This window comes from Chiloscyllium punctatum, chromosome 45, assembly GCF_047496795.1.
Source record: "Chiloscyllium punctatum isolate Juve2018m chromosome 45, sChiPun1.3, whole genome shotgun sequence".
NCBI classification, from domain to species: Eukaryota; Metazoa; Chordata; class Chondrichthyes; order Orectolobiformes; family Hemiscylliidae; genus Chiloscyllium; species Chiloscyllium punctatum.
In genome coordinates this window covers 8,362,310-8,385,968 of record NC_092783.1, presented here as the reverse complement: position 1 = coordinate 8,385,968, position 23,659 = coordinate 8,362,310, and the positions used below count along the sequence as shown (strand labels likewise).

The window sequence follows — 23,659 nt, the reverse complement described above, 5'->3', positions numbered from 1 at the left end:
GGACCAGTTTCATTTGGGTTGATATTATTGAGTCAGCCTCAGCACAAATAGAGACTCATTGATACAGCTAGACCATTATAACTCTCACAGTATAACATACATTCTCTATGACTCCCAAAAATCAAAAACAGTGACCAACAATCTTGAACTGATCATCAACGAAAAGCAAGCACATTTTATGACAAAAAAAGGGTAAAATTTGAGTGAAGTGTTTGGAAATTGTGTGTTATTTCTTTTATTCACTGACCTTTCAAAGTTACAGAGAATGTGGAATCTTTTCCCATATATCTATAGGGCACCATGTCTGGTACATCTGTTCCAAATACACGTTTTACGTGATCGATGCTGTAGCAGTAAATGGCATCAGTGTTCAATCCAAGACTAGAAACTGGATCCACCTTTGTAATGTAGTCCTTTGAGAAAAGTACAGCTTTGTAAGATGGGGACACATTTTACTGAGTATTTTGTTTAACTTATGCAAAATTTCCTAGGTGTCTATTTTGTGCATACAGTAAATGTAATTACAATTAAAAACATTATTGAACCTTAAATTTGAATTGAATCTTCAAATACAAAGAATGCACTTGGTTCTCTATTTCATTTGAAGTGAGATTGAGCTAATTTAAAGGAAGTGCAGAAACAGGGATTCTTCTCTGTATAATGTACACAAACTTTCAAGAAAACATGATAAGGCTATTAAGTAAACATATCAGATCCTTTGCTTTATTAGAGGAGTTGGTTATTAAAACAGTCATGACTACTCAGAGACTGAAGCAATGCATGCAGCAAGTTTAGGACAATATTCAAGTCTGAGCTGACAAGCTGCAAGTAACAACTATGCATGACAGTCACGACCATCTCCAACAAGAGAGAATTTAACCATCTATCCTTGACAAGCAGTGACATTACTATTGCAGAATCCCCTGTAGCAATATCAGGGAAGTTACCATTGACCATAAGTGAACTGAGTCAAGACAAGAGTTGTGTTGGAAAAGCACAGCAGGTCAGGCAGCATCTGAGGAGCACTTCATCAGGAAGTAGCCTGGAACCAGCTATCTAAACTGCATCTTCAAAAGGTCAGAATGCTGTAGTAACACACCTCTTGATTCTCTAAAGTTTATCTATCATCTAAAGATACAGGTCAGGAGTGTGACAGAATACTCTCCTCTTGCTTGGGTTCAACAAGCTTGACATTATCCTGGACAATGGAGCTCACTGAAATAACACTTTATCCACACCTTAAACATCGACTCTGTCGAACACTGGCACAGAGTAGCAGCAGTCTGCACCATAGACAAAATACAATGCAGCATCTTCCCACTTCCAAACCTGTGTCCTCTATCAGTAAGATATGATCAGCAAATACACGTGAGTATCACCACTAGCAAGTTCCCCTCCAAGCCAGTGATCACACTGACTTGGAACTATCGCAGCCTTCCTTTAGTGTTCCAGGGTCAAAATGCCCTTCCTAGCAGCATTATGGGCGTACCTATATCACAGACTGCAGTGGTTCAAGAAGGTAGCTCCCCACCACCTCTTCCAGGGCAACTGGGAAAAGTCAACCTGTGCTTACCTAAACAGTGAGGCATTTTTAAAAAGTGTCACAGGCAAGGCCAGCATTTATTGCCCATCCATAATTACCCCCAAGAAGTTGGTGATAAGCCATCTTCCTCAGCTATCACAGTCCATGATGTGTGTACGGGAGAGGGCAGACATGGTTGAAGGTGGAAACTAAAAAAAACTGGAAGGAGCTTGAAAAAATAAATCTTATTTAAAATATGCAGTTGACAGTACTCGGCAAAAATAGCACCACTATTTAAGGACACATTCAGTTGTTCATAAAATAATCACTGACAGTAATAACCCAGTCATACTTGATCGAACTGGTGTACCTTCTTGTGTAAAAAAAAAGGAAGGGTATGTCTAGTAGTTTGATCTTACAGTAGGATAAAAGGTCAGCACAACATAGAGGGCTGAAAGGCCTTACTGAAAGGCCTTACTGTGCTGTACAGTGACAGGTAATGTGAATATTAAAATACTCACTGATTTTAGTGGGTGCTGATTCTGGGAGGGTCCACAGTTTAGACTGTGTCAGAACCCCGAGTGACAAAGTGTGGTTTTAGTACCTGGGCAACTGCCTTTTGAAATTACTTATGGAGTTATAATCCAACACTACTTCAGTTACAATGGATACAGATCCCAACAGATCCTGAGTGACAGCTGCAACTTCTGGAATCTGCACCGGCCCAATATCCTGAGCTGGAATCAGATTCTAAGGGGACACAGGCATTGAATGTTGGCAATTTGTCAATCCTTCAGCAAGTAGACCTCCACCCTCCAAATAATTCACCCCTTCTTTACAAAATGAGCAACTGTATTCCATTACACACAAGTCGTGGGACTGTGCACTCCGTGCTGAAGAAAGAGCTGTAGTTTATTTCATGGTTTCTGGGATGTGAGGTAATTTGAGGTTATGAAATCAATCAGCATTCCCACTTCCAATTGTTAGCCAGTACCAACAGCTGATTCCACAATTACAGATTGGACAGTGAGTACACATCTATCTCCATAATTTTAAAACAGGAGGCAATAAGTTAAGTATAAAAGTGTTGGTTTGATACATTGGTTATGTGGATATTGTCTTTTTTTTTCAAACCTTCAACTTTTTTCCCTTCTTCTGTTAGCACCCACTACAACAACCCTGCCTGATAGTGGACTCTGGTGCAAAGGAGACAAGCTCCTCAAAGACAATTATGGAAAACTCACATGGAAATCAGAATTATATTCTTGCGTCCAGTAAAGCTTGGATACTGCCAGTGACTCAACAGGATAATGAGGGGCACAGTGTGGCCAGATCTTCCAGCACACAGAATGCACAGACTTATGCAATTCAGAAGTGCATTGGCCTGTAGAGCAGAATATATTTATTGCCAATTTGCTCTTGAAGAGCTGAATTCCTTGCTGAGTTCTGGCAGCATGCCAGCCAACTGCTGCCAGTTACCTTGCTCGACTGGTCACCACTCACATGAGGCTTGGTAATGCCTGTCAGCAAAATGTTTGATCACGAGTGAGTGCCAAAGGCAGGCCAACCTTGCTATCACTTAAAGATAGGAGGAAGTGAGGACTGCAGATGCTGGAGATCAGAGCCGAAAATATGTTGCTGGAAAAGCGCAGCAGGTCGGGCAGCATCCAAGGAACAGGAGAATCAACGTTTCGGGCATGTGCCCTTCTTCAGGGCTCCTGAAGAAGGGCACATGCCCGAAACGTCGATTCTCCTGCTCCTTGGATGCTGCCTGACTTGCTGCGCTTTTCCAGCAACACATTTTCATCACTTAAAGATAGATCATCAAACTGAAACACTGACTCGATTTCAGTCTTCACAGATGCTGCCTGCACAGTTTTTCCAAGATTTGGTTTGTTTCCTAAACTCACTGACTGTCCAATCTGTACTGGCCCAAAAGTCTGCTTTCAACTTGCTACTTGTTCTACTTGCCTCTAATTTGTCATTTCTTACTCACTATCAATTGCTCAACTGCTCTCTCCTGTTTACTAATTCGTTCTGGTTGCCTTACTCTCTTTCTGTGCTTCCCCCTCTCACTCCCCCCTCATTCATTACTGCTGTCTGGAGGCCTCACCCGCAGTGGGAAGGAACAAAATGGTCAAGTGAGACGGTGAGAATCAGTGAACTGGGAGCAACCTGGTGGTCTGTTTAAAAATGCAGACTGGACAGGTGCAGTTACAATACCATCTTGATAAAAACACACATGGACTGCAATGAAACTAAAATGGAGTAACACTTCAGACAAGTTCCCGAACTTATAAACTGTATAAAAACAAAATGTGCGACTCGTGCATGCTTTGCCTGGGCATATGTGTGCTGAGACTATTTGAGGTCAGCTATCTCAGCTAAGGGTGGACATAGGAGGCCACTGCTCATACTTCAAGCTAAGTCTTGAGTTTAGCAAATGAGTATCAGGGTCCAGCAGAGTGCAAAATTTAAACACACTCACCAAGAGACAGTCTTTAATAAATGCAAGTGTGGTAACTTAGTGCATGCAATTTGATTAATAGGATTTGGTTTATCGCACATAACACCAACTTTTTAAAAAACCACTAAGTAACCTAGTTTTAAGTAACCAATTGTTATGTTACTAAATTACATAAAATTTATTCAAAGCTTACTTTCAAATCTGGCAATAAGGGCCTTTTTGCACTTTAACAAGGTCAAGTTTAACACCTGCAAAAGGCATGTGATTGGCAGAAATGTGCAATGGTGATGAACTAGATCTGGGGACGTAGCTTGTTTTGCGGGTGAGGTCAACATCCAGTATGATTCCTTTTAATCCAGGGCAAGAGATTATTAAATTCAATTCACACTGGCTATACTTGCATTGAAATTCCACAATCTTTTGGCCTGCTCTAGGGAACTGTAATGAAAAGAGAGCAGTCGAGAGGCCTATATGCCTGGTATTAATTTTGAATAAGGTATTTATTTGGAACAAGTGAATTATACTAGCATTTCACAAAACAAGCTTATTTTATAGTTAGAATGGAGCCATTATTTGGTTCTGCTGGAGACCACCAAATAAACTTAATGACTAGTTTATTGCTTAACTGTCCAGTTTTATTACGTAGTTTAAGAATCCTTTACATGCTGTGGCAAATCTTACAAAAATATTTGGAGCATGGAAAGTAAAACTTTGCTAAATGTAGGCATGAAACTTGGCAATGGAAATAGATCACATAGTTTACAACTTCAAACAAAGAGATTCACAATCAAATCACTGTCAACCAGTGTCTGAATTCTAACACAATTCAAAGCATAATAGTTCAAAGTAACATTACAAAATGGGATCAAGGAAAGATATCTGTAAAACAAAGCAATTAACATTATAGTGCCGCACTAAGGATTGTCTCACCTGATTAATGATTTGTTTCAAAGACTAGAGTCATAGAGTCATAAAGATGTACAGCATGGAAACAGACTCTTCAGTCCAACTCGTCCATTCCGACCAGATATCCCAACCCAATCTAGTCCCACCTGCCAGCACCTGGCCCATTTCCCTCCAAACTCTTCCTATTCATATACCCATCCAGATGCCTCTTAAAGTTGTAATTGTACCAGTCTCCACCACTTCATTTGGCAGCTCATTCCATACATGTACCACCCTCGGTGTGAAAAAGTTGCCCTTTAGGTCTCTTTTATATCTTTCCCCTCTCACCCTAAACCTATGCCCTCTAGTTCTGGACGAGAAAGGAAGATTGGTGGCAGCACTTACACCCCAACCGAAAGCGGTCAGTGGTTGTTAATCCAGAACACAACATATTATTGCTTTATTTTTGTCACACAACTGAAACTTGCCAAACACATTTGCTCGAATAACTCTTCTTTTGACTGTGTTATGCACCACAAAACCCACCCAGCAATATAACACCCCCTCTCTATTCAACTCTAATTGATTTATTTATAGAACAAATGAGTGCATTTAGAACATAGAACAATACGGCACAGAACAGGCCCTTCGGTCCACGATGTTGTGCCGAACATTTGTCCTAGCTTAAGCACCTAACCATGTACCTATCCAATTGCCGCTTAAATTGCTGCAGAAAGGCAGTTCAAGGGGGATCTGCCTTTGGAGGTAGTATGGGCTGAAGTCAGAAATAGGAAAGGAGCAGTCACCTTGTTGGGTGTTTACTATAGGCCCCCCAATAGCAGCAGAGATGTGGAGAAACAGATTGGGAAACAGATTTTGGAAAGGTACAGAAGCCACAGAGTAGCAGTCATGGGCGATTTCAACTTCCCAAATATTGATTGGAAGCTCTTTAGATCAAGTAGATTGGACGGGGCGGTGTTTGTGCAGTGTGTCCAGGAAGTTTTTCTAACTCAGTATGTAGATTGTCCGACTAGAGGGGAGGCCATATTGGATTTGGTACTTGGTAACGAACCTGGACATGTGATGGGCTTGTTAGTGGGTGAGCATTTTGGTGATGGTGACCACAATTCTGTGACTTTAACCTTGGTTATGGAGACAGATAGTGCGTGCAACAGGGCAGGTTTTACAATTGGGGGAAGGGTAAATACGATGCTGCAAGACAAGATCTGAGGAGCATAAGTTGGGAGCATAGGCTGTCAGGGAAGGATGTCGTTGAAATGTGGAACTTTTTCAAGGAACAGATACGACATGTCCTTGATATGTATGTACCTGTCAGGTAGGAAAGAGATGGTCATGTGAGGGAACCTTGGTTGACGAGGGAGGTTGAATGTCTTGTAAAGAGGAAGAAGGAGGCTTACATAAGGTTGAGGAAACAATGTTCAGACAGAGCATTGGAGGGATACAGGATAGCCAGGAGGGAGCTGAAGAAAGGGATTAGGAGAGCTAAGAGAAGGCATGAAAAATCTTTGGCGGGTAGGATCAAGGATAACCCCAAGGCCTTTTATGCGTATGTGAGAAACAGGAGAATGACGAGAACGAGGGTAGGTCCGATCAAGGAAAGTAGTGGGAGATTGTGTATTGAGTCAGAAGAGATAGGAGAGGTCTTGAATGAGTACTTTTCTTAAGTATTGACATTTCTTCTTTTCACAACTGAAATATCATCCTTGATCAATATTGTTAGACCCACTTCTATCATTTATGAATGAATGCAACAACATCACAATCCTAAGCAGGAATAGCTCTAACATACTAATTACACCATAAACATAACAATATATAATTACATCCGAAGGCAGCAGAAATAATTTTTTTATTTATTCATAGAATTTCTGGCTGGGGAACATTTATGACCATCTCTAATTACCCTTAAACTGACTCATTTACTAGGCCATAACAGGTAAAGATGGAAGATTTTGTTCTCTGAAGGACATTAATGAGTCTTCCTTTTCATACAACAATTGATAGTGGTTATATGTTGCTATTACAGATTTTTTTTATTGAATTCAAATTTCACCATCTTTTATGACTAGATTTGAACTCAAATCCCCAGAACATTAGCCTGGGATTTTGGATTACTCATCAGGAGACATTAATGCAACATCAGTTCTGTTTATAAAAGAAAAAAAATCTTATTTTGACTTAATGCACTCAAGGGAAAAAAATCTGTAAAAAGAATGTCAGTTAGTTATCTCAGAAATCTAGATGTTGTGAAAAGTTGTCCTCACAAACACAGGGTGGTAAGGGTCAACTGGAGTAAACAGACTCTACAAAGGTGGATCATGTGCATAATTCTCTAAAAGTGGGCAAGCAAGTTGGGTTTACGAATAGCGGCATAGAGTATAAAAGCAAGGGAGTGATGCTGCACCTCTACAAATCAATGGCCAGATTACATTTAGAGTATTGTGTTCAGTTCTGGGCACTGAATTTCAGGAAAGATGTTGCAGTCCTGGAGAGAGTTCAAAAGAGATTTACTAGAATGATACCAGCAATGACGGATTTTAAATACAAGGAAAGATTATTGACAGGGTAAAGAGGATATTCTGTTTCCACTTGTTGGTATGTCAGTAACCAGAGGTCACAATTTCAAGACTGTCAGCATGAGAGAATGAGAGGAGGAGAAACTTCCTTACTCAGAGCTGTTAGGAAATGGAATGTACCACCCAAGAGAATGGAGGAGGTGATTTCAAAAGAGAGCTGGATGTATGTTTGAAAGTGATGAGGTTAAAGGGCTATACAGAGTTGGAGCATGGGACAAGCTAGGTAGCTCTTGTGGGAGATGGTACAGACTCGATAAGTCGAATGTTCTCCTCTACTGTAAAATTCTATGATCCTAAATTGTGTCACGTTACAATTGAAGAGTGAAATTAGAGCCCAGATGCACACTTGGAGCAGTGGTCTCCTCTTCTAGAAAATATTTCAGTTCAGGCACGCTTCCTGCCAAATTTGAAAATGGCACATATCAAGTGTGAAATGCTTTGCAAAATACTATTCTGAGTCCAAACACCTACATTTTTTTTGGATTGAGGTCAGCTTTTCCAGATCTACTCTGATTATAACCAGACCCATTCTGTACCATCAGGTGCTGCCAATCTGGTTTCATAACCCTCTTGCCAAACTTCCCCCTTTCAAAGGCTTGCTCCCAATCCAGGTTGTCATTTGAGCTGACTGATATTCAGATGCCCTTGACTGACAATGCACCATTGGGAAGCTTGACTGGAGTCTGCTGCTCACTAGCTTTACATACATGAATTCTTCCACTGCAAACAATTGTCAGAAGGATGCTAGGTAGAAAAGTCATCTCATATAACAACAAAGCAGACAAACCTTAAATACTTGACAGATAACTCCATCTAACATAGTCCAGTCAGTTGTTGCATTTACTTTGGTGGAACCAACAAAAAATTCTTGCTGCTTTTGGGTCTGTTGGGGAAGAAAAAGAGGTAGGATTGTGTCCCTGATTGGAATAGTTTGAAACAACACACACACAAAATAGAGTAAATGCAGTTATTTTGTAATTGGAGCTTAAGGTGCCAAAGGATTGAAATAGGGAAGTCTTTTCCAGTGTCCGGAAATTCATGAGATCTCACATTAAACAAAACATATCAAGTGTGCGTACAATACTGGGGACGAAACAAAAAGATTTGATTGCAAAATAAGCTGTTCAATTAGCCAGTTCAACATCAACTCCCAGACAGATCAGACACAGGTTATTCCAACTTACTTAAAATGATAGAGAAATTGTTGGTTTTGCTGAAGAAATAACATATATTTTTATGTTTAAATAGCGCTATTTTTGCCTCAAATCAAAAACAGCACTGTGCAAAGTGCAAGTTCAGACAGTTTTTTTAAGAGACCAAGAAAATATTATCCTCAGTGTTACATGCTTCCTCTTTTCAGCAAGGGATTCAGAAGAAATGGAGTTTCGGTCATATCTGTACTCAATGCAAATGATGTGGGAGCGTTGCCATAACGTTTCCTGTCATTTTGCTAGGGAATTCAAAAATTAATCCATCCTCAATTACTATTTAAGAACGCCAAGCATCAGAGGAGTTGCAAGTGTTAAAATTTCTTTTAAAGGTTAGAACTGTCTTACAATGGTTATGCCAGAAGGGTTCAAATGTGGCAAGAGTTAATAGGCTTCAACTTTATCACCAGTTAACACTGAATTAGGCTCTTAAGGAGGAATATCAATAAATTTCATTGGTCTTATTTGGTATAACCACCAATTTTAAACCCATCCACTCTTTATCTCACATGCACACACAAATGCACATAAGTCTATGGGGTAAATTTGCATTTGCAGATACATTCTGTTTTGGTCAAAAAACACACACAATCTGTAGACCCAGTGAGTCAGTGTAGCATTTTATAAATTTCTGATTTGAAATAAAATCACTCTGACTCCACACAGATGGAGGCCTCACACCTAAAATGTATTGTCTGACCGGAGATGTCACCTCTGGTATACACTGATAAAACCTTTAGTTATCATGGGGCAGTGACTTGAAAGAAATTCTGGGATTTGCATTTTCATCAACTGAAACCTGCATCTCCTTTCTAACTGATTAAGGATTTAATGGGAGGGAGTCAGCCATTTAAGGTTTGTTAAATACATTTGCATCAGTTGTATGACCCTTTGATCTTTTACTTATAAATTCTGTGTCTGATGCCTCCTCCCCCTCTACCTCTGATGAAGACTTAATGCTCCGAAAACTAATGTTTTCAAATAAACCTGTTAAGACTATAACCTGGTGTAGTGTGATTTTTGACTTTGTTCAACCCAGTCCAACACCGGCATCTTCACACCATAACATACTCTCACCAGTTTGGATCGACAACAATCAAGTGATTATGAAAAGTTTACGATTGAATTTAGGATGAGAGAAGGAAAGAAGGAAAAGTGCTAATTGTCAATCAAATTGGGATGTTTTAGACCAAGGTTATCATAGTCTTATTTTATTGTAATTTCACGTGAGAACTGACAAGTGGGTAAATTATTCATGAGATGCCTATTTCTTTAATTCTAGTTAAATTGTATTACACTCTTTTGCCTTGCATTGCAATAAATTAAAACCGCAATGAAGGTTTTTTTTGCTATTTACCACGAAGAGGCCGTTTGATGCTTTTGCCCAATAAAATGCTTCATTTAATATTGTTCATCCAGTGTGCAAATGATACAAGGGTCAATTTAAGCAAAAAAGTCAAAATACATGTTTAATAATGAAGAAGTTGAGAACTGCAGAAGTGTCAAGATTTTCCATGTACTGTACATTGATCATAAACTAGTTCAGACGTACAAAAAAAAAGGTAACCAGATCGGATAATAGAACAATATATTACAGTTTTATTAGATGACTGTCAAAAGGGGAGCATGTTATACTTCAGCTATGAAGGGCTTTAGTCAAATCAATGGAGAGAATTTGTTCAATTTTGGGCACTGCACCTCAGGAAATATATTTTGCACCAGTGCAAATTCACGAGAATTATTTCAGAAATTGAAAGGATTAAGTTAGGAGGACAGGTTGTGTAAATTTGGCTGATACTGTCTCTCCACATAGTCCCTAACTAATCCTTTCTATCAGCATTCAGCTCCACTATTCCTGCCAGCGAACCCTAATTCCTGTTGTGACCACAGATCTACTTGTGTCCCTATGCACCTGTGTGTAAATGCAGTCACTGAATCCAGAAGGGAGCTTTTTAAGAAGACAATCACATCCTTCCAAATAATGGGGTGAGCACGAAAATCAACAAACAGTTCAGTCTGCAATGCAAGCACTTTTAACAACAGTCAGGGGAAAACTGCTGATGGCATCACTACAGTTGAGTGCATTCTGCAAATTGCTGTATCTTTGAAGCTCATGGGCAATAATTCCTGTCGGGGGAGCTATTTTACCAGCAATCTTGAATCTGTGGCCAAGCATAGTGGGAACGTTATGAGCCTGCTGCTCAGCTCGTGTACTGCCAGCTTGCCTGCAAAAGAACCATAGTCTGAAACAAAGAAACTATTTTGCTACTCAATTCCATCTGGTCTCCCAACTTACAGCAAAATTCATTTGGACTTTGGAGAATACAGAACAATGGACAATCAAGGTTCATACATTTTAAAAAATGAAACAAGGAGTTTGTTTTCATCCACTCTACTTTTTTATTCAAAACTTTCTCGTCCTTTGTTCTTGTTTTAAGACACTAACTCTTCATTGGGATACCACTTCCTAGATGCTAAACATTGCATGCCTCTTCACTCATATTGGAATACTTCACAAGGAAGCTAAGATAGGTGGGTACATCGTCCCAGTCTTGACCCACTAGCAGCAAACATAGAAATATTGGCAGAGTAATGTCTGGATATAAAATCTTGATGTGGAAAACACAAAAGTCATAATAGAAGATCCTGACTGTGTCCACATCCAACAGGAATATGTGCGCTTGGTGATAGCAAATGGGACCATGAACATTAACTCGCTTTTATCTCTTTCACGAAGACTGCAGAGGTCTACTCATTGCAAATAGCTACTTCAGCTGATGATCAAGGAAAATAACCAGAGATTGTCCTGACTACATGGTCTGGATTTTACAAAAAGTCAGGCTCTCTGCAGCCCAGTGTTCATTTTAAGCAGTGATCCCATCTTTGCTTAGCTGGCTCCTTTACTTTACTTTTTCAGGGAAAATCACGTTTTGATTACTATGAGGCAGGACTTCAATCTGTCTCTCCATTTCACGGAGCTGTGGGTCAATTGGAGGCTGGCAGCTTTGCACACTGCTAGCGCCAATCAGGTACAGTGGTCATCACTGGTACTGCAAGTAGATCAAGGAGGTGGCATTCAGCGATGGGCATAGGTATGTCTGGGATCCGAGTGGAGCTATGCCAAAAGGCAAGGCTAAATCTGCTTGGCTGCATAATGGTGGGAATCCTGTCCCACTGCCCATTAGATTGGAGCAGCACCAGGATGAGGCCCTTAACTGGGCATTCATTGTCCACTCAAGAGCCTCAGTTGGGCCACAGATGGGCAATCCACCCAACAGCTCCCTTAATGCCTTCAAAACTATGGTACGGGCAGGATGAGTGGGCCAGTGGTGAGCCCACTGCCAATGACATGGTGCCCTAATTTAATCATACCCCACCTAATCTTCTGCTCATGAGTGCCCAGTAAAATTCAGCTCCATGATTCAACTATTCATGGCCTTGACCGGAGAAAGCAATCATGTTTACACATAATATCATAATTCCAAACTATGTCTACATTAACATGCATCTTACTTCATTGCAAATCTGCTCCTCGGTGAGATGAACCACAATTCGAACATTCCTTTCCTCTTTCAGGGATGAACTAGTCACCCCATCCATTGGTGATACGTCTGAATTGGAAACAAGACAAAATACTGCAAAAGTGCATTTACCAAGTGGGAGCAAACCTTAGCATTCTTTTTATATTGCATTAATTACACATCCATAACAAATGTTGGTGGAAAAAAAACTCCATTGTATTGAAGGAGAACAGCTCCCCAAGTAGGCACAAATACATTGCTTAATAGCATGACAGACTTGCACTTTACAATAGATTGCCATGGAAACATCAGGGAGTTTCCGAACTAAAGGGTAATCGTGAAATGTAGATTTTAAGTCAAGTGGTTGAGCACCTGAATCCTGTCAGGTTTCTATAATCAGTGTCTAATTTTTCCTTTTAAGCAAACTGATTAATGTTGAGTAAATCAAATAGGAGGCTGAACTGGAAGAGGCCAAGCAACAATGACACGAGGAGACGACAAAAAAACAACAACTGCTGGCTGTGGGGACAGTTGCTTCAGTTTTCCAAGCTGACTTCCTGTAGCATGCCAGAGGTGAAGACCTTACTTATTATGAAGTCAGTTCTGGCAGTCTTAATAGTGTTGTAGCTAGTGAGAAAGGTAGTGGATATCAGAGGCTTTTCTGTTTTGTGGATCAAAACTATTACCTTGGTCAACGGAATCTGTCAGACTGAGACTGAATGAGTGAGCTAAGGTGAGTCCCAATGATCGCCGAGGAGAGGAGGTGGCAGATGATAATGTGACGGTCTGTGATGTCCCAGAGCCGGTATCTGCTTTGAGACGGTCATTCTCCAGCTTTAATGCCTCAATTTCCACCTGGGGAAAGGCAAGAACAACTTAATGAACACATTTGTCTCTTATTGTGCTGGGATCACAGGCCAAGTATTAAATCATAAAAAGAAAGTTTTTGAAGTCCTCACTTCCGATATTACTTTGAAGAGTTTTGATATTTTCAATACTTGGAATTGAAAATTGCTCTCTGTAAAATTATTCAATAGAACTGATGAAGCCTCATACTGTAACAGATTTTACTTAGAGGCTTATAATGCAGATTGTTATAAATCTATCACCTCAAGACTGAAGACAGAAAATTTTAAAAAGTTATCAACTGTTTCACAAATGAGAACTATTGCAACTATTGAGAAAGCCATTATGTACTTTCACATCTTTGCTGCTTGGATGATAATCTAACAAAGCAGAAAGTCTAAGCACTGTCAAACTCAACTGCTTTACATTTCACTGAAAGCAATATAATTGAAATCAGTCAGTTTTACGATGGACAAGTAATCCATAATATCGACCAAACTATGTAGTTGTAGTCACAAAGCTAAGAACATGAAGTCAATTATTGAGCTATTTACATTCCAATCAAATAGCATTGAATCCTCAAACTTTGGTTCACAAAATATAGATGAAAAAGTGGCACGCAAAGAAAATTCTCACTCAGTCACACTATCACAACTTTTAAAAATAAAATATCATTATGATTCAGATTCAAGCAGATATCATTGTGCTCTGAGAAACGTAGTCTTACATATTGTTCAAAATGTGAAGTACAAAGCCGCAGCAAAAATCTGTTTGATCAGATTATTATAATTCAACACAGTTTGTTTTTAAAACATTTTTTCTCAGGATGTAGGCATTCTGAACAAAGGCAGCATTTATTGCTTATCACAATTGCTCCGTAAATGGTGTTGATAGAACTAACAGTGATACCATCTTCAACTTTATTGATAATTGAGGAGAGGCCCAGGTAATTAAGTTGGATTGGATTTGTCCTACATTGTGTGTACAGGACATACCTGGTGATTTTTCACATTGCCAAGTGTTGTAGCTCCCCTGGCACACTGTGGCTCAGGGCACAGTTAGTTCCAGAGCAGATGTCTTCAGTACTATTTCTAAAGTGTTTCAGTGCCTAGAGCCTTTCCAGTATCAATGGACTTCAGTTGTTTCTTGATAGCACATGGAGTGAACTGATTTGGCTGAAAATTACATGTGCGATGCTGGGGTCTTCAGGATTCAGAAGGGGATTGCGCTCTCCTCCCTTGATTGAAGGTAGATGCAAATGTTTCAGCCTTGTCTTATGCAGTGAGGTGCTCATCACCTCAATGGAGATCAGCTTACCATTTCACAACTAGATGTGGCAGTATTGCAAAGATTTGTCTGATCCATTGTTTGTGGGAGTACTGAGCTCTATTGCATGCTCATTCTACTATTTGACATGCAGGTAGTCCAGTAATTTCACCTTCTCAAGGTTGATGCCAGATTTTTAGGCATGCTTGCTGCCCCTGGCACACCCTCCTTTCACCCTTCATTGAACCAGAGTTGATCCTCTGGCATGAAGGCAATGTTAGAGGGAGAGATGTGTCAGATCATGAGCCCTAGAAAGTAGAGAACAAGAATGGACTTGATATATGTCCATATATCCTTGAAGGCAGGACAAGTACATGAAGTGGTTCAGAAGGGATACAGGAAAATTGTCTTTGTTAGTCTAATCATTAAATACAAGAGAAACGAGGTTTTAATGGAGATGGACAGAATGGTAGTCGGGTTACAGCTAGAATACTTTGTAAAGTTCTGGTCATCACACAATAGGAAGGATGTGATTGCACTAGAAAGGGTGTGGAAAAGATTCACCAGGATATTGCCTGGGTTGGAGCAATGAAGAGAGACTACATGATAGGCTGGGCTTGTTTTCCTTAAGAGAAGAGAGGGCTAGGTGGGAGTCTGACTGACCTGCACAAAGTGCTGAGGTGTACAGTCAGGGTAGATATGGAGAAACTCTTCCTTTTAATAAATGGGTCAATTTGGCACAGTTAAGGTAATCCTTAGCAGGTACAAGAACTGAACCTGCATTGTTGGCACACCCTCAAACCACCTAACTGAGCTAACCAATCCCCTATAGTGAGTATGGCTACATTATGCTGGTACTGCCTGAGAGAAGATGTTAATAAGAATGTTAATAGTGTTAAACCAAGAAATATAATGGCTTGTGTTATCAATTTAACTATACTTTACAATGTGATTGTCTCACGCCTGTTATATTCTTATATAACTTACGAAATACACACATGTGGTGCCACATTAATTGTTGCACTGCAGTCAAGTGCCAAGCAAATCATCCCACCAGGCACATGGAGATTTGCAAGAAATATTCTCCAACAATCAATTTTGAAAGTCTGATTCTTCAAAACTCACATTTAAACGAGACAACATGGCAGTGTTATAATAATACAAGAATAATTGGATGTAAGTTTCTGACAACAGATTTGTGCACAGCAATTTTTGCTTTCATCTGGACTGTCAAGTACTGAATGAAGGAGGGAAAAGAAAACCAATGGGTGGTCTGACCTTGGCTCCTCTTCCATTACTCTCAGGAATCAGTTGGAAGAGATTGCATGCAGCAGCCTACTGTTCTCTTAGCTGAGAAGCTGTGTATGGTAATTGGAAGTTTCCAAATAGCTTTTAAATGTGGGATGAACATGGTTGCCATTTCAGACTTTTCTTTTCTCTCTGTAGAAACCTTTGGGATATACTAAAGGTAGGAAACCTGGTTGGGAGACTGGTTATGTTGTGGCATATATTGAGTGTAATTTTAATGACATGGATAATGTAAGGAAAGCTGAGATGACATTATGAACATTGCTTTAAAAAGATTGTATTTCCTCACTACTGCAATGTCTCAATCTGAAAATTATTTCTGACATATTCACCAATGTAAAATGTTTACACTGCCAATGAGAGTTGCTTGATACTTAATCAACCTTTTTTTTCAAAATGTCTTATTTTCAAAAGTATTTCTTGCAGCAAGAATTAGATTTAAATCAGGTTGTGCTTCAGACTGAATCTTAGAAAATAATTTAGTTTGAATAGCCATTTGTTTCAAAATTCCAAAAACAACTTTCAACACAGTCTTTTTTCAGTAATACTTCAAAATATACGAAAAACACTAATGGCATATCCAAAGGCAAATGCTAAATAAATCTGACAAACTGAGTTTTGACTTATGACCATAATAAAGTTAAACAGGTTCCCAACAACAAAAGCTGGTTAAAATATTTACAGATGCTGGTGGAGAAGATACCAGCTTGTCCCTCAAATCTTGCCAAATGCAGGTGAGGGCTTATCCATTCATCGAGAACAGTATCTGTTGTTGTCAGATTCATGTGTCCTTCAGCAAGGCAAATATTAGCAGCTTCCACCTTAAAAATGACAGGTTCGACAAAAACTCTTAATGCCAACTGTTCTTACACAATAGGCAATTTTGACCAAAAAGGTACTTCATAACTGGACAAAAGTAAGCATACAGTCTGCATTTGTACAGGATTGATTCCCTCACTCAATAAGGAACATACCTGCATATTATGCATGGCTTCTCGTAACTGCTCCAGCTGGTGAGCTGAACTAAGAGCCTCAAGGCGGATATCTGTTAATTTCCTTTCCTTATCCCACAACTCATTCCGTAGGTTTGATACTTCCTTCAACTCAGGTTCACGGGAATCATAGACCCTGCATTAAAAACAGTTTACTTTCTTCGCAGGACAATAGCAGTGCTTTCACACCATATCAGAAATTTGAGTTAGAATGATGAGTTTAGTTAAATTGCTGTCATTAATAAAATTAAACTCAAATGGGAACACGCACAAGTGTAGGCTATTTAGTCCCTCAATCCCATTTTATCAATTAATGTAATCATGATTTTTCTCTAATCTAACTTCATGAACAACTGTATTTATATAAAGTCTGTAACATTGTAAACATCCAAGATACTTCATAGTTGTACAATAAAACACAATTTTCACACCTAGTAAGGTAAGGAGAGATTAGGAGTTTTGCAATGTTCAAATACATAGCATTTAAGAAATAGAGAGAGAGAGACAAAGAAAAAGAGAGAGACAGAGAAAGAGAGAGAGAGAGAGAGATACACACATAGACAGATACGTTGAGGGGTTTACAGGATAAATTCTAGACAATCAGGTGCCAGCAGCAAAGATAAGGCTCCCAGTGGTTAGTAATGGAAACAGGAGGTGTAAGCGCAGGGATACCAATAACCTTCACATGTTGTAGGGTTGGAGGAAGGTACATACATAGATTGAAAGAGGCCAGGACAACATTTGAACACAAGGATAAGAATTTTAAAATTGTTGCGTTGACAGATTAGGACAGTGATTGGTGAAGCCGAAACTCAGTGGTGAAACCACAAATCATGAAACTATTATCAGTCCTAATACTCCTTTTAATACAGCACTTATCCCTTTTCCACCTTATTTCCTTATTTACAAGCTACAAATGATGTAAGCACATATTACTTATTTGAACACATTTTCTGCAACACAACCTTAGCCTTGTGTTGTTTTGTTTCTCTTTCAGACCTCGAAAGATATGGCCTGCCCAGGTGCTCTGGGAACAGCAAGATGAGAATGATAATAAAGATATAACACTCACTGGATTATGTGTTTGCAGTTGCTAGCTCAGAGTTATATCAGACACTGCACAGATCATAAAAGGACAGATTAAGGATGAGATCTGCACATGGTCATGAGCAGACTGAAGGAAAACTAGGGACAAGGGACATATGGTTACCAGCTGGCTGAGGGCAAAGTTGCTCAACGTATTAGCTGAACAAGATTCATCTGAGACCTTTGCTTGTTCAAGGTGCAGAAGATGAGTACGTATAACAAAATATTCATTTGGTTAGACCTTCGGCCTGCGACTGTTATACCTACTGTGTTTTTCCAGCCATTTGGTTTGTCTCCAGCACCACCTTATTTTTAATTTATTGTAATAATCTCTCTGCATCAATTAATTGGACTATAGTCATTCTCTTCACTTATTATTCAGCTGTTGACACTTTACTCACACCGTCTGACACTTTTGATCACCTGCAAAGGCTTTTCATTTAGCCTGTTGACGCTGCAATCACACCATTTGTATGATCTTTTGATCTCTCTGCCTGTAAATTCTGTGCTTCTATGTTTTTCTTCACTTCTCCTGAATGGTCAGCACTCCGAAAGCTTGTGATTTTAAATGAACCTGTTGAACTACGACCTGGTGTTATGCGATTTCTGACTTTGTCCACCCCAGTGCAACACTGGCACCTCCACCTCAAGAACTTCCACAGACTACTTGAAGAACTTCAAAAGATTTCAAAGCTGTCTAAGCTAATCAAAGCTTTGTTGCCAAACCACAAATACCACCAATGACAGAACCCCAGATTTATTACCTGCAACAATGATTTTGTTTGTCTTGAAGCATACACCATTTAAGTGGTAAACATATAATTTATCACCATTGGATGCATGCTCTCACACAAGGCAAGGTTTGGAAAACTTCACAATTACAAAATATTTTCTATTTCACATTCTAACATGGGGCGGCATGGTGGCTCAGTGGTTAGCACTGCCACCTCACAGCGCCAGGGACCTGGGTTCAATTCCAGCCTCAGGCGATTGCCTGTGCAGAGTTTGCACATTTTCCCCATGTGTGTGTGGGTTCCTCCAGATGCTCCAGTTTCCTCCCGCAGTCCAAAGATGTGCTGGTTAGGTGAATTGGCCATGCTAAATTACCCAGAGTGTTCAGGACTGTGTAAGTTAGATGCAATAGTTAGGGGTAAATGTAGAGTAATCAGGATTGAGCTTGTGTTGCATACTCTTTGGAGGGTCGGTGTGGACTTGTTGGGCCAAAGGGCCTGCTTCCACACTGTAGGGATTCTAAGATTCATAATTAAGAAAGGAATGACCTCGCACCAAATCCCACCAAGAACCTCTGCAAGTATAGTTCTTACGATTCAATGCTTCGTGATAAATAAATCAAATCAACATACAAGGCAAACAAACTTCATTACATCCAATGAGGCATTAAGCAAAGGTTTCATTTACCCTCACTGTAAAAGATCCCACAGCACTGTTTGCAGAAAAACAAGGATAATATTTATCCATCAAAGAACACCGTTAAAAGGGATTATTTGGTGATCAGCATAATTCTTTGAGAGAGTTTGCTGTTTAAATCGGCAGGTGTGTTTCGTACATTTGAACAATGTCTACACTCTAGAAGAATTTCACTGGCTGCAAAGCAGTTTGTGAAGTCCTGAGGTCATGAAAGGCATTACATAAATGCAAAGGCTTACATGTCAATTGAATAAAATTAACTTCACAAGTCAATTATAATAGTTCAATATATTCTATATGAACAGCTAATAGAACTGCGAGCAAAAAAGCTGAAAATAGTTTTATTTACTCAGTGGATGAATGTGATGGTTTGGTGGAGGCGGATGAATCTGCATCTTCACGCTGTACTTTAGGGGAAGATGGCACCGAAGAATCTGGTGTTGCTATTTCTTCAATGTCGGAATAGGAAGATGCTGATTTCGGGGCCTTTTTGAGGGTAAAGGCTTGCTTAAATGAGCTTCGCAACTGAAAAATAAAGTAAAATTTAACAGCATGGAACAACATTGCTTAGAAACATACAAAGGTAACAATGTGCAAATATAATGGGCTTCATTTCTGTGTATGCATCTTCTGTTTGTGGGAAGGTAAAACAAAGAAAAATGAAATAATTTTGAAAAATATACAATCTATAGGTATCAAGTTCATTTCTGTGGAAATCTCAGCAGGCCTTTAAAATGATGGGAAGATGATTTTTTTTAAAACTAGAGAAAGCTTCAAAAATTTATTTTCCTTTTTCAAACATTTACTTTCGTCAAGAGTATTCACTGAGCAAGGTAAGTTGTTCTGGGACATGAAGTCCTACATAGCAATGTGTCGTATGCTTTATCAGCTATTTCCAACTTCAGAATATTGTATTTTAACCATTCTCTGAATCTCAATAAGGGAATGCCACAAAGGAATCCTAATGAAATTTGGCAAAGCTGACTCAATGGTTGCAGAATATGAACTGAGGAGTCTCACATTTTAAACCCAAGCCTGTGAGGTAATGTCCAATACTTTAGATGTCTGACTATCGTTGACCCTTTAGTTTTACTTGAGTCAAATAAACACCACTTTGTTCTCCTAAAGATTATGCTCCTTTGCTCTATGTCTGCCAAACACAACCTGCAGCAGAAGTGGAATTAGCAGTTTTACAAGCCCAATTTAGATCTGTCAAGTTGATTCAAATTTAAAATGATTGTCCAAAAAGTTATGCTATAGTAACATACATAAAAGTAATGACATTTATGCTACACCAGGGAGCTAAGTAAGTCTCAGGCACATATTGTAAAATACTTAGATGTAAAAATGTAACAACTTTAGTAATACACAACATTACAAAGGAATACAAACTGGAGTGACACATGATGATTTTAGGGCTGTCATGACATGGATTCTTTGAGCTTCATTATAGACTTTCCCTCAAGAAACAAAGCACATTCTCTAAACCCTATAGGGTTGCAGTACAATACATCATATTCAAAAATATGCACATCAAATTGCAATGAATGCTTTATAGATGGCACTTAAAAGCAAAAACAGAAGTTGCTGGAAAAGCTCAGCAGGTCTGGCAGCATCTGTGAAGAGAAAGCAGGTCCAGTGATCCTTCCTCAGAACAGTTTTCTCAATGGACCCAAAATGTTAACTGTGATTTCTCTTTGCAGATGCTGCTAGACCTGCTGAGCTTTTCCAGCAACTTGTGTTTCTGATTTACAACATCCGCAGTTCTTTTGGCTTTAGGAAATAAAAACGTGTTTGAAATACACTGGAATCCTGAGTTAGGGCGGCACGGTGGCACAGTGCTTAGCACTGCTGCCTCACATCGCCAGAGACCCGGGTTCAATTCCTGCCTCAGGCGACTGACTGTGTGGAGTTTGCACATCCTCCCCGTGTCTGCGTGGGTTTCCTCCGGGTGCTCCGGTTTCCTCCCACAGTCTAAAGATGTGCAGATCAGGTGAATTGGCCATGCTAAATTGCCCGTAGTGTTAGGTAAGGGGTAGATGTAGGGGTATGGGTGGGTTGCGCTTCGGCGGGGCGGTGTGGACTTGTTGGGCCGAAGGGCCTGTTTCCACACTGTAAGTAATCTAATCTAATCAAAATGAATTTTTTGTCCAACCACATAATTGTTCATGTAAGATTCCATTTTATCATTTGCATGCGATTAGTTTACTGTGAACTGCAATGGAATAAACACAGAACAAGTAGAATTCCTGGATTACAATGGGTGCAATTGAAAAGGGATGCACAGATCAAAAAACAAGTTTTCTATTTTTTTCTCTACTGGTTGTTCACTGAATCAGGTGAACAACAAATTGAATGTGTTTAACACTCAATGGCAATAGAAAGAGAATTATAACTTATCTGTACTTTCCATTTGTATTAATTTTAAAGTTCAATCATAATGAAAGTATCTGCCTGACAACAAAGCAGATGGTTAATATTGGGTTAAAGGTTCAGTGAGTCTTCTATTTTGGGACTTGCGTCTTGAGCAACAAATACTGTGGATGTGATTTATATCCCAGCACAACGTAATTCACAATTTTTGAAAGCCAGAAATGGGATGAGGAGGAAATGTATCTATAGAAACCAAGGCAAATGTGTCAAACTTCAAATAAAACAATGCAAGTTCAGTGAGAGTTCCTGTGAACCATCCCAACCCATTGGGTTGGAATGACTCTATTCATCCTGTGAGCAGTGGGTAATAATAGCTGCTTTGATCCAGGAGGTGCTGGTTGGCTTAACTAATGGCTCTGATAACCCAGCAGCAGAAGGAAAAGGAGTTAAGAGATTGAATAGTCAACTCCCTGTTCAGGAGCAAAACAAAAGAAGATTAAGATATCATCAGTGAGTCAATTCAGAGAACGGCTGCCAAAGGAGACATGTAGGAGACAAGATGCCATTAGGACGACAGCTGGGAAAATGCAGTGATAAGGCAGACTAGAACAAGTCAACTAAGCCTGCTAACAGGGTAGCCATAGCATCCTTTATTGCTTCATGTGTTGAAGGAGGAATCATAAAATAAGTTAATCATCGAAAAGTATTATGCTGTTCTGTCAATTAAAATCGATGAACAAAGCCAGCTTCTTTATGTTTCATTGACTTTATTTGACCAGGACATGCATTGGCTCTATCTTAGAAGACTGGAGTATTACACAGAGTTTATATGCAAGGCTATGACATCCAGTTTCTTTTATAACATGAAACTATTATTGTTACAATCCCAAGTCACGCTATTAGAATACTACATATTACTATTCATGATTGTAAAGATACCAAATCCAGTACATGAGACTATTATTCAGTTCTGAGGGAATAATCTGGGCAGATCTGAAATTTATTAACTGTGCAGTGCATTCACTTGGTTTTCATACAATTTGTGTGTATACAGGGGAATCTGTGAAACTTATTTATGCCACACAGCAGCTCAGGAGAATTTTGCTGGGCAGGCAAGTTAATCAGGTTGTAAAGTATTTCATAAGGTGCTTGCAAACCAACCTAACTAAATACCTGAATCTTTTGAGACTTTCTGCAAACTGATACAAATTGTGTAGTTTGAACAAATAAATACAACTTCAGCATTGAACATTTTCCACTAATGAGCAGTTTAAGCAGTAAATTTCAAGCTGGGGCATACAATTGGTTTTTTAAAAAAAGAAAACTCCAGGTCAGAAATTGACAGATGGTTAAATTTATTTGAGAGATTGAAGCTTATTGGTTAATGTGTACAGCTCTGTTTCTAATAAAGTCCAAGGGATGAAATTCAACATAAACTCTGGGATGAATACATCACATTATTTCCAGTCGACTTTCTGAAGATACTGGGAGATACCCAAATTTGATTACTTTTAATGCATGTTGAAACCATCAGGTCCACACCTCAGTCCCTGATTGAAGGGTTTATGGGGATGGACAGTTTGGAAGTGGACAGGTATGAAAGTTCTTAATGCTAATTCACATGTCTACCATCATTTAGATGTTTGGTTATTTTTGTGGGGATTAGACGGGTTTGAAACAAACAACAGGTAATGTGTTAATGATAAGCCCCATTCCTGTATCAAATTTGTCACTGTTGTCGAATTTCCCATTGGTCCTCCAGCATGGGGAACCTACTTGCAATCCTGAACCGATCATGAACCCACTTACTGGACATTAACTAAACTGACACTTTAATAGTAGCAATTGGCAACTATTTCCCTTCTGAACCAGTTCTGAAAAAGGGTCACAAGACCCGAAATGTTAACTCTGCTTTCTCTGCACAGATGCTGCCAAGTTTCCCCAGAGATTTCTGTTTTTGTATCGGTCTCCCTTGCATGCCTGAGTCCTGACTCAGGGGGTGAAAATCCACTCTGTCATGTGCTCATCTATCAGTATCTAAAGTATTTACTCACGCTGCAGGATGCCAAAATACCACCTCAGCCCAGAAATGCATGAACGTGTCTATGATTCAGCCATTTTACAAAAGAGGTGATGATTCCATCTTTGGCTGTTGGAACA

The 23,659-nt window shown here is 39.4% G+C and overlaps 1 protein-coding gene across 8 annotated transcripts in view; it reads right to left on the bottom strand.

Moving 5' to 3' along the window:
- LOC140467146 (neuron navigator 1-like) overlaps window positions 1–23,659 on the bottom strand; it is a 641,282-nt gene that overhangs the window by 30,290 nt on the left and 587,333 nt on the right. For all 8 annotated transcript variants that reach the window (XM_072563228.1, XM_072563227.1, XM_072563230.1 and 5 more), the window contains 6 exons: window positions 19,476–19,651; window positions 16,595–16,748; window positions 12,887–13,055; window positions 12,193–12,290; window positions 8,259–8,354; window positions 248–413 (listed from right to left, as the gene is read on the bottom strand). In XM_072563228.1, the coding sequence (XP_072419329.1) occupies window positions 248–413; window positions 8,259–8,354; window positions 12,193–12,290; window positions 12,887–13,055; window positions 16,595–16,748; window positions 19,476–19,651 (859 nt within the window). The remainder of the gene's footprint in view (window positions 1–247; window positions 414–8,258; window positions 8,355–12,192; window positions 12,291–12,886; window positions 13,056–16,594; window positions 16,749–19,475; window positions 19,652–23,659) is intronic.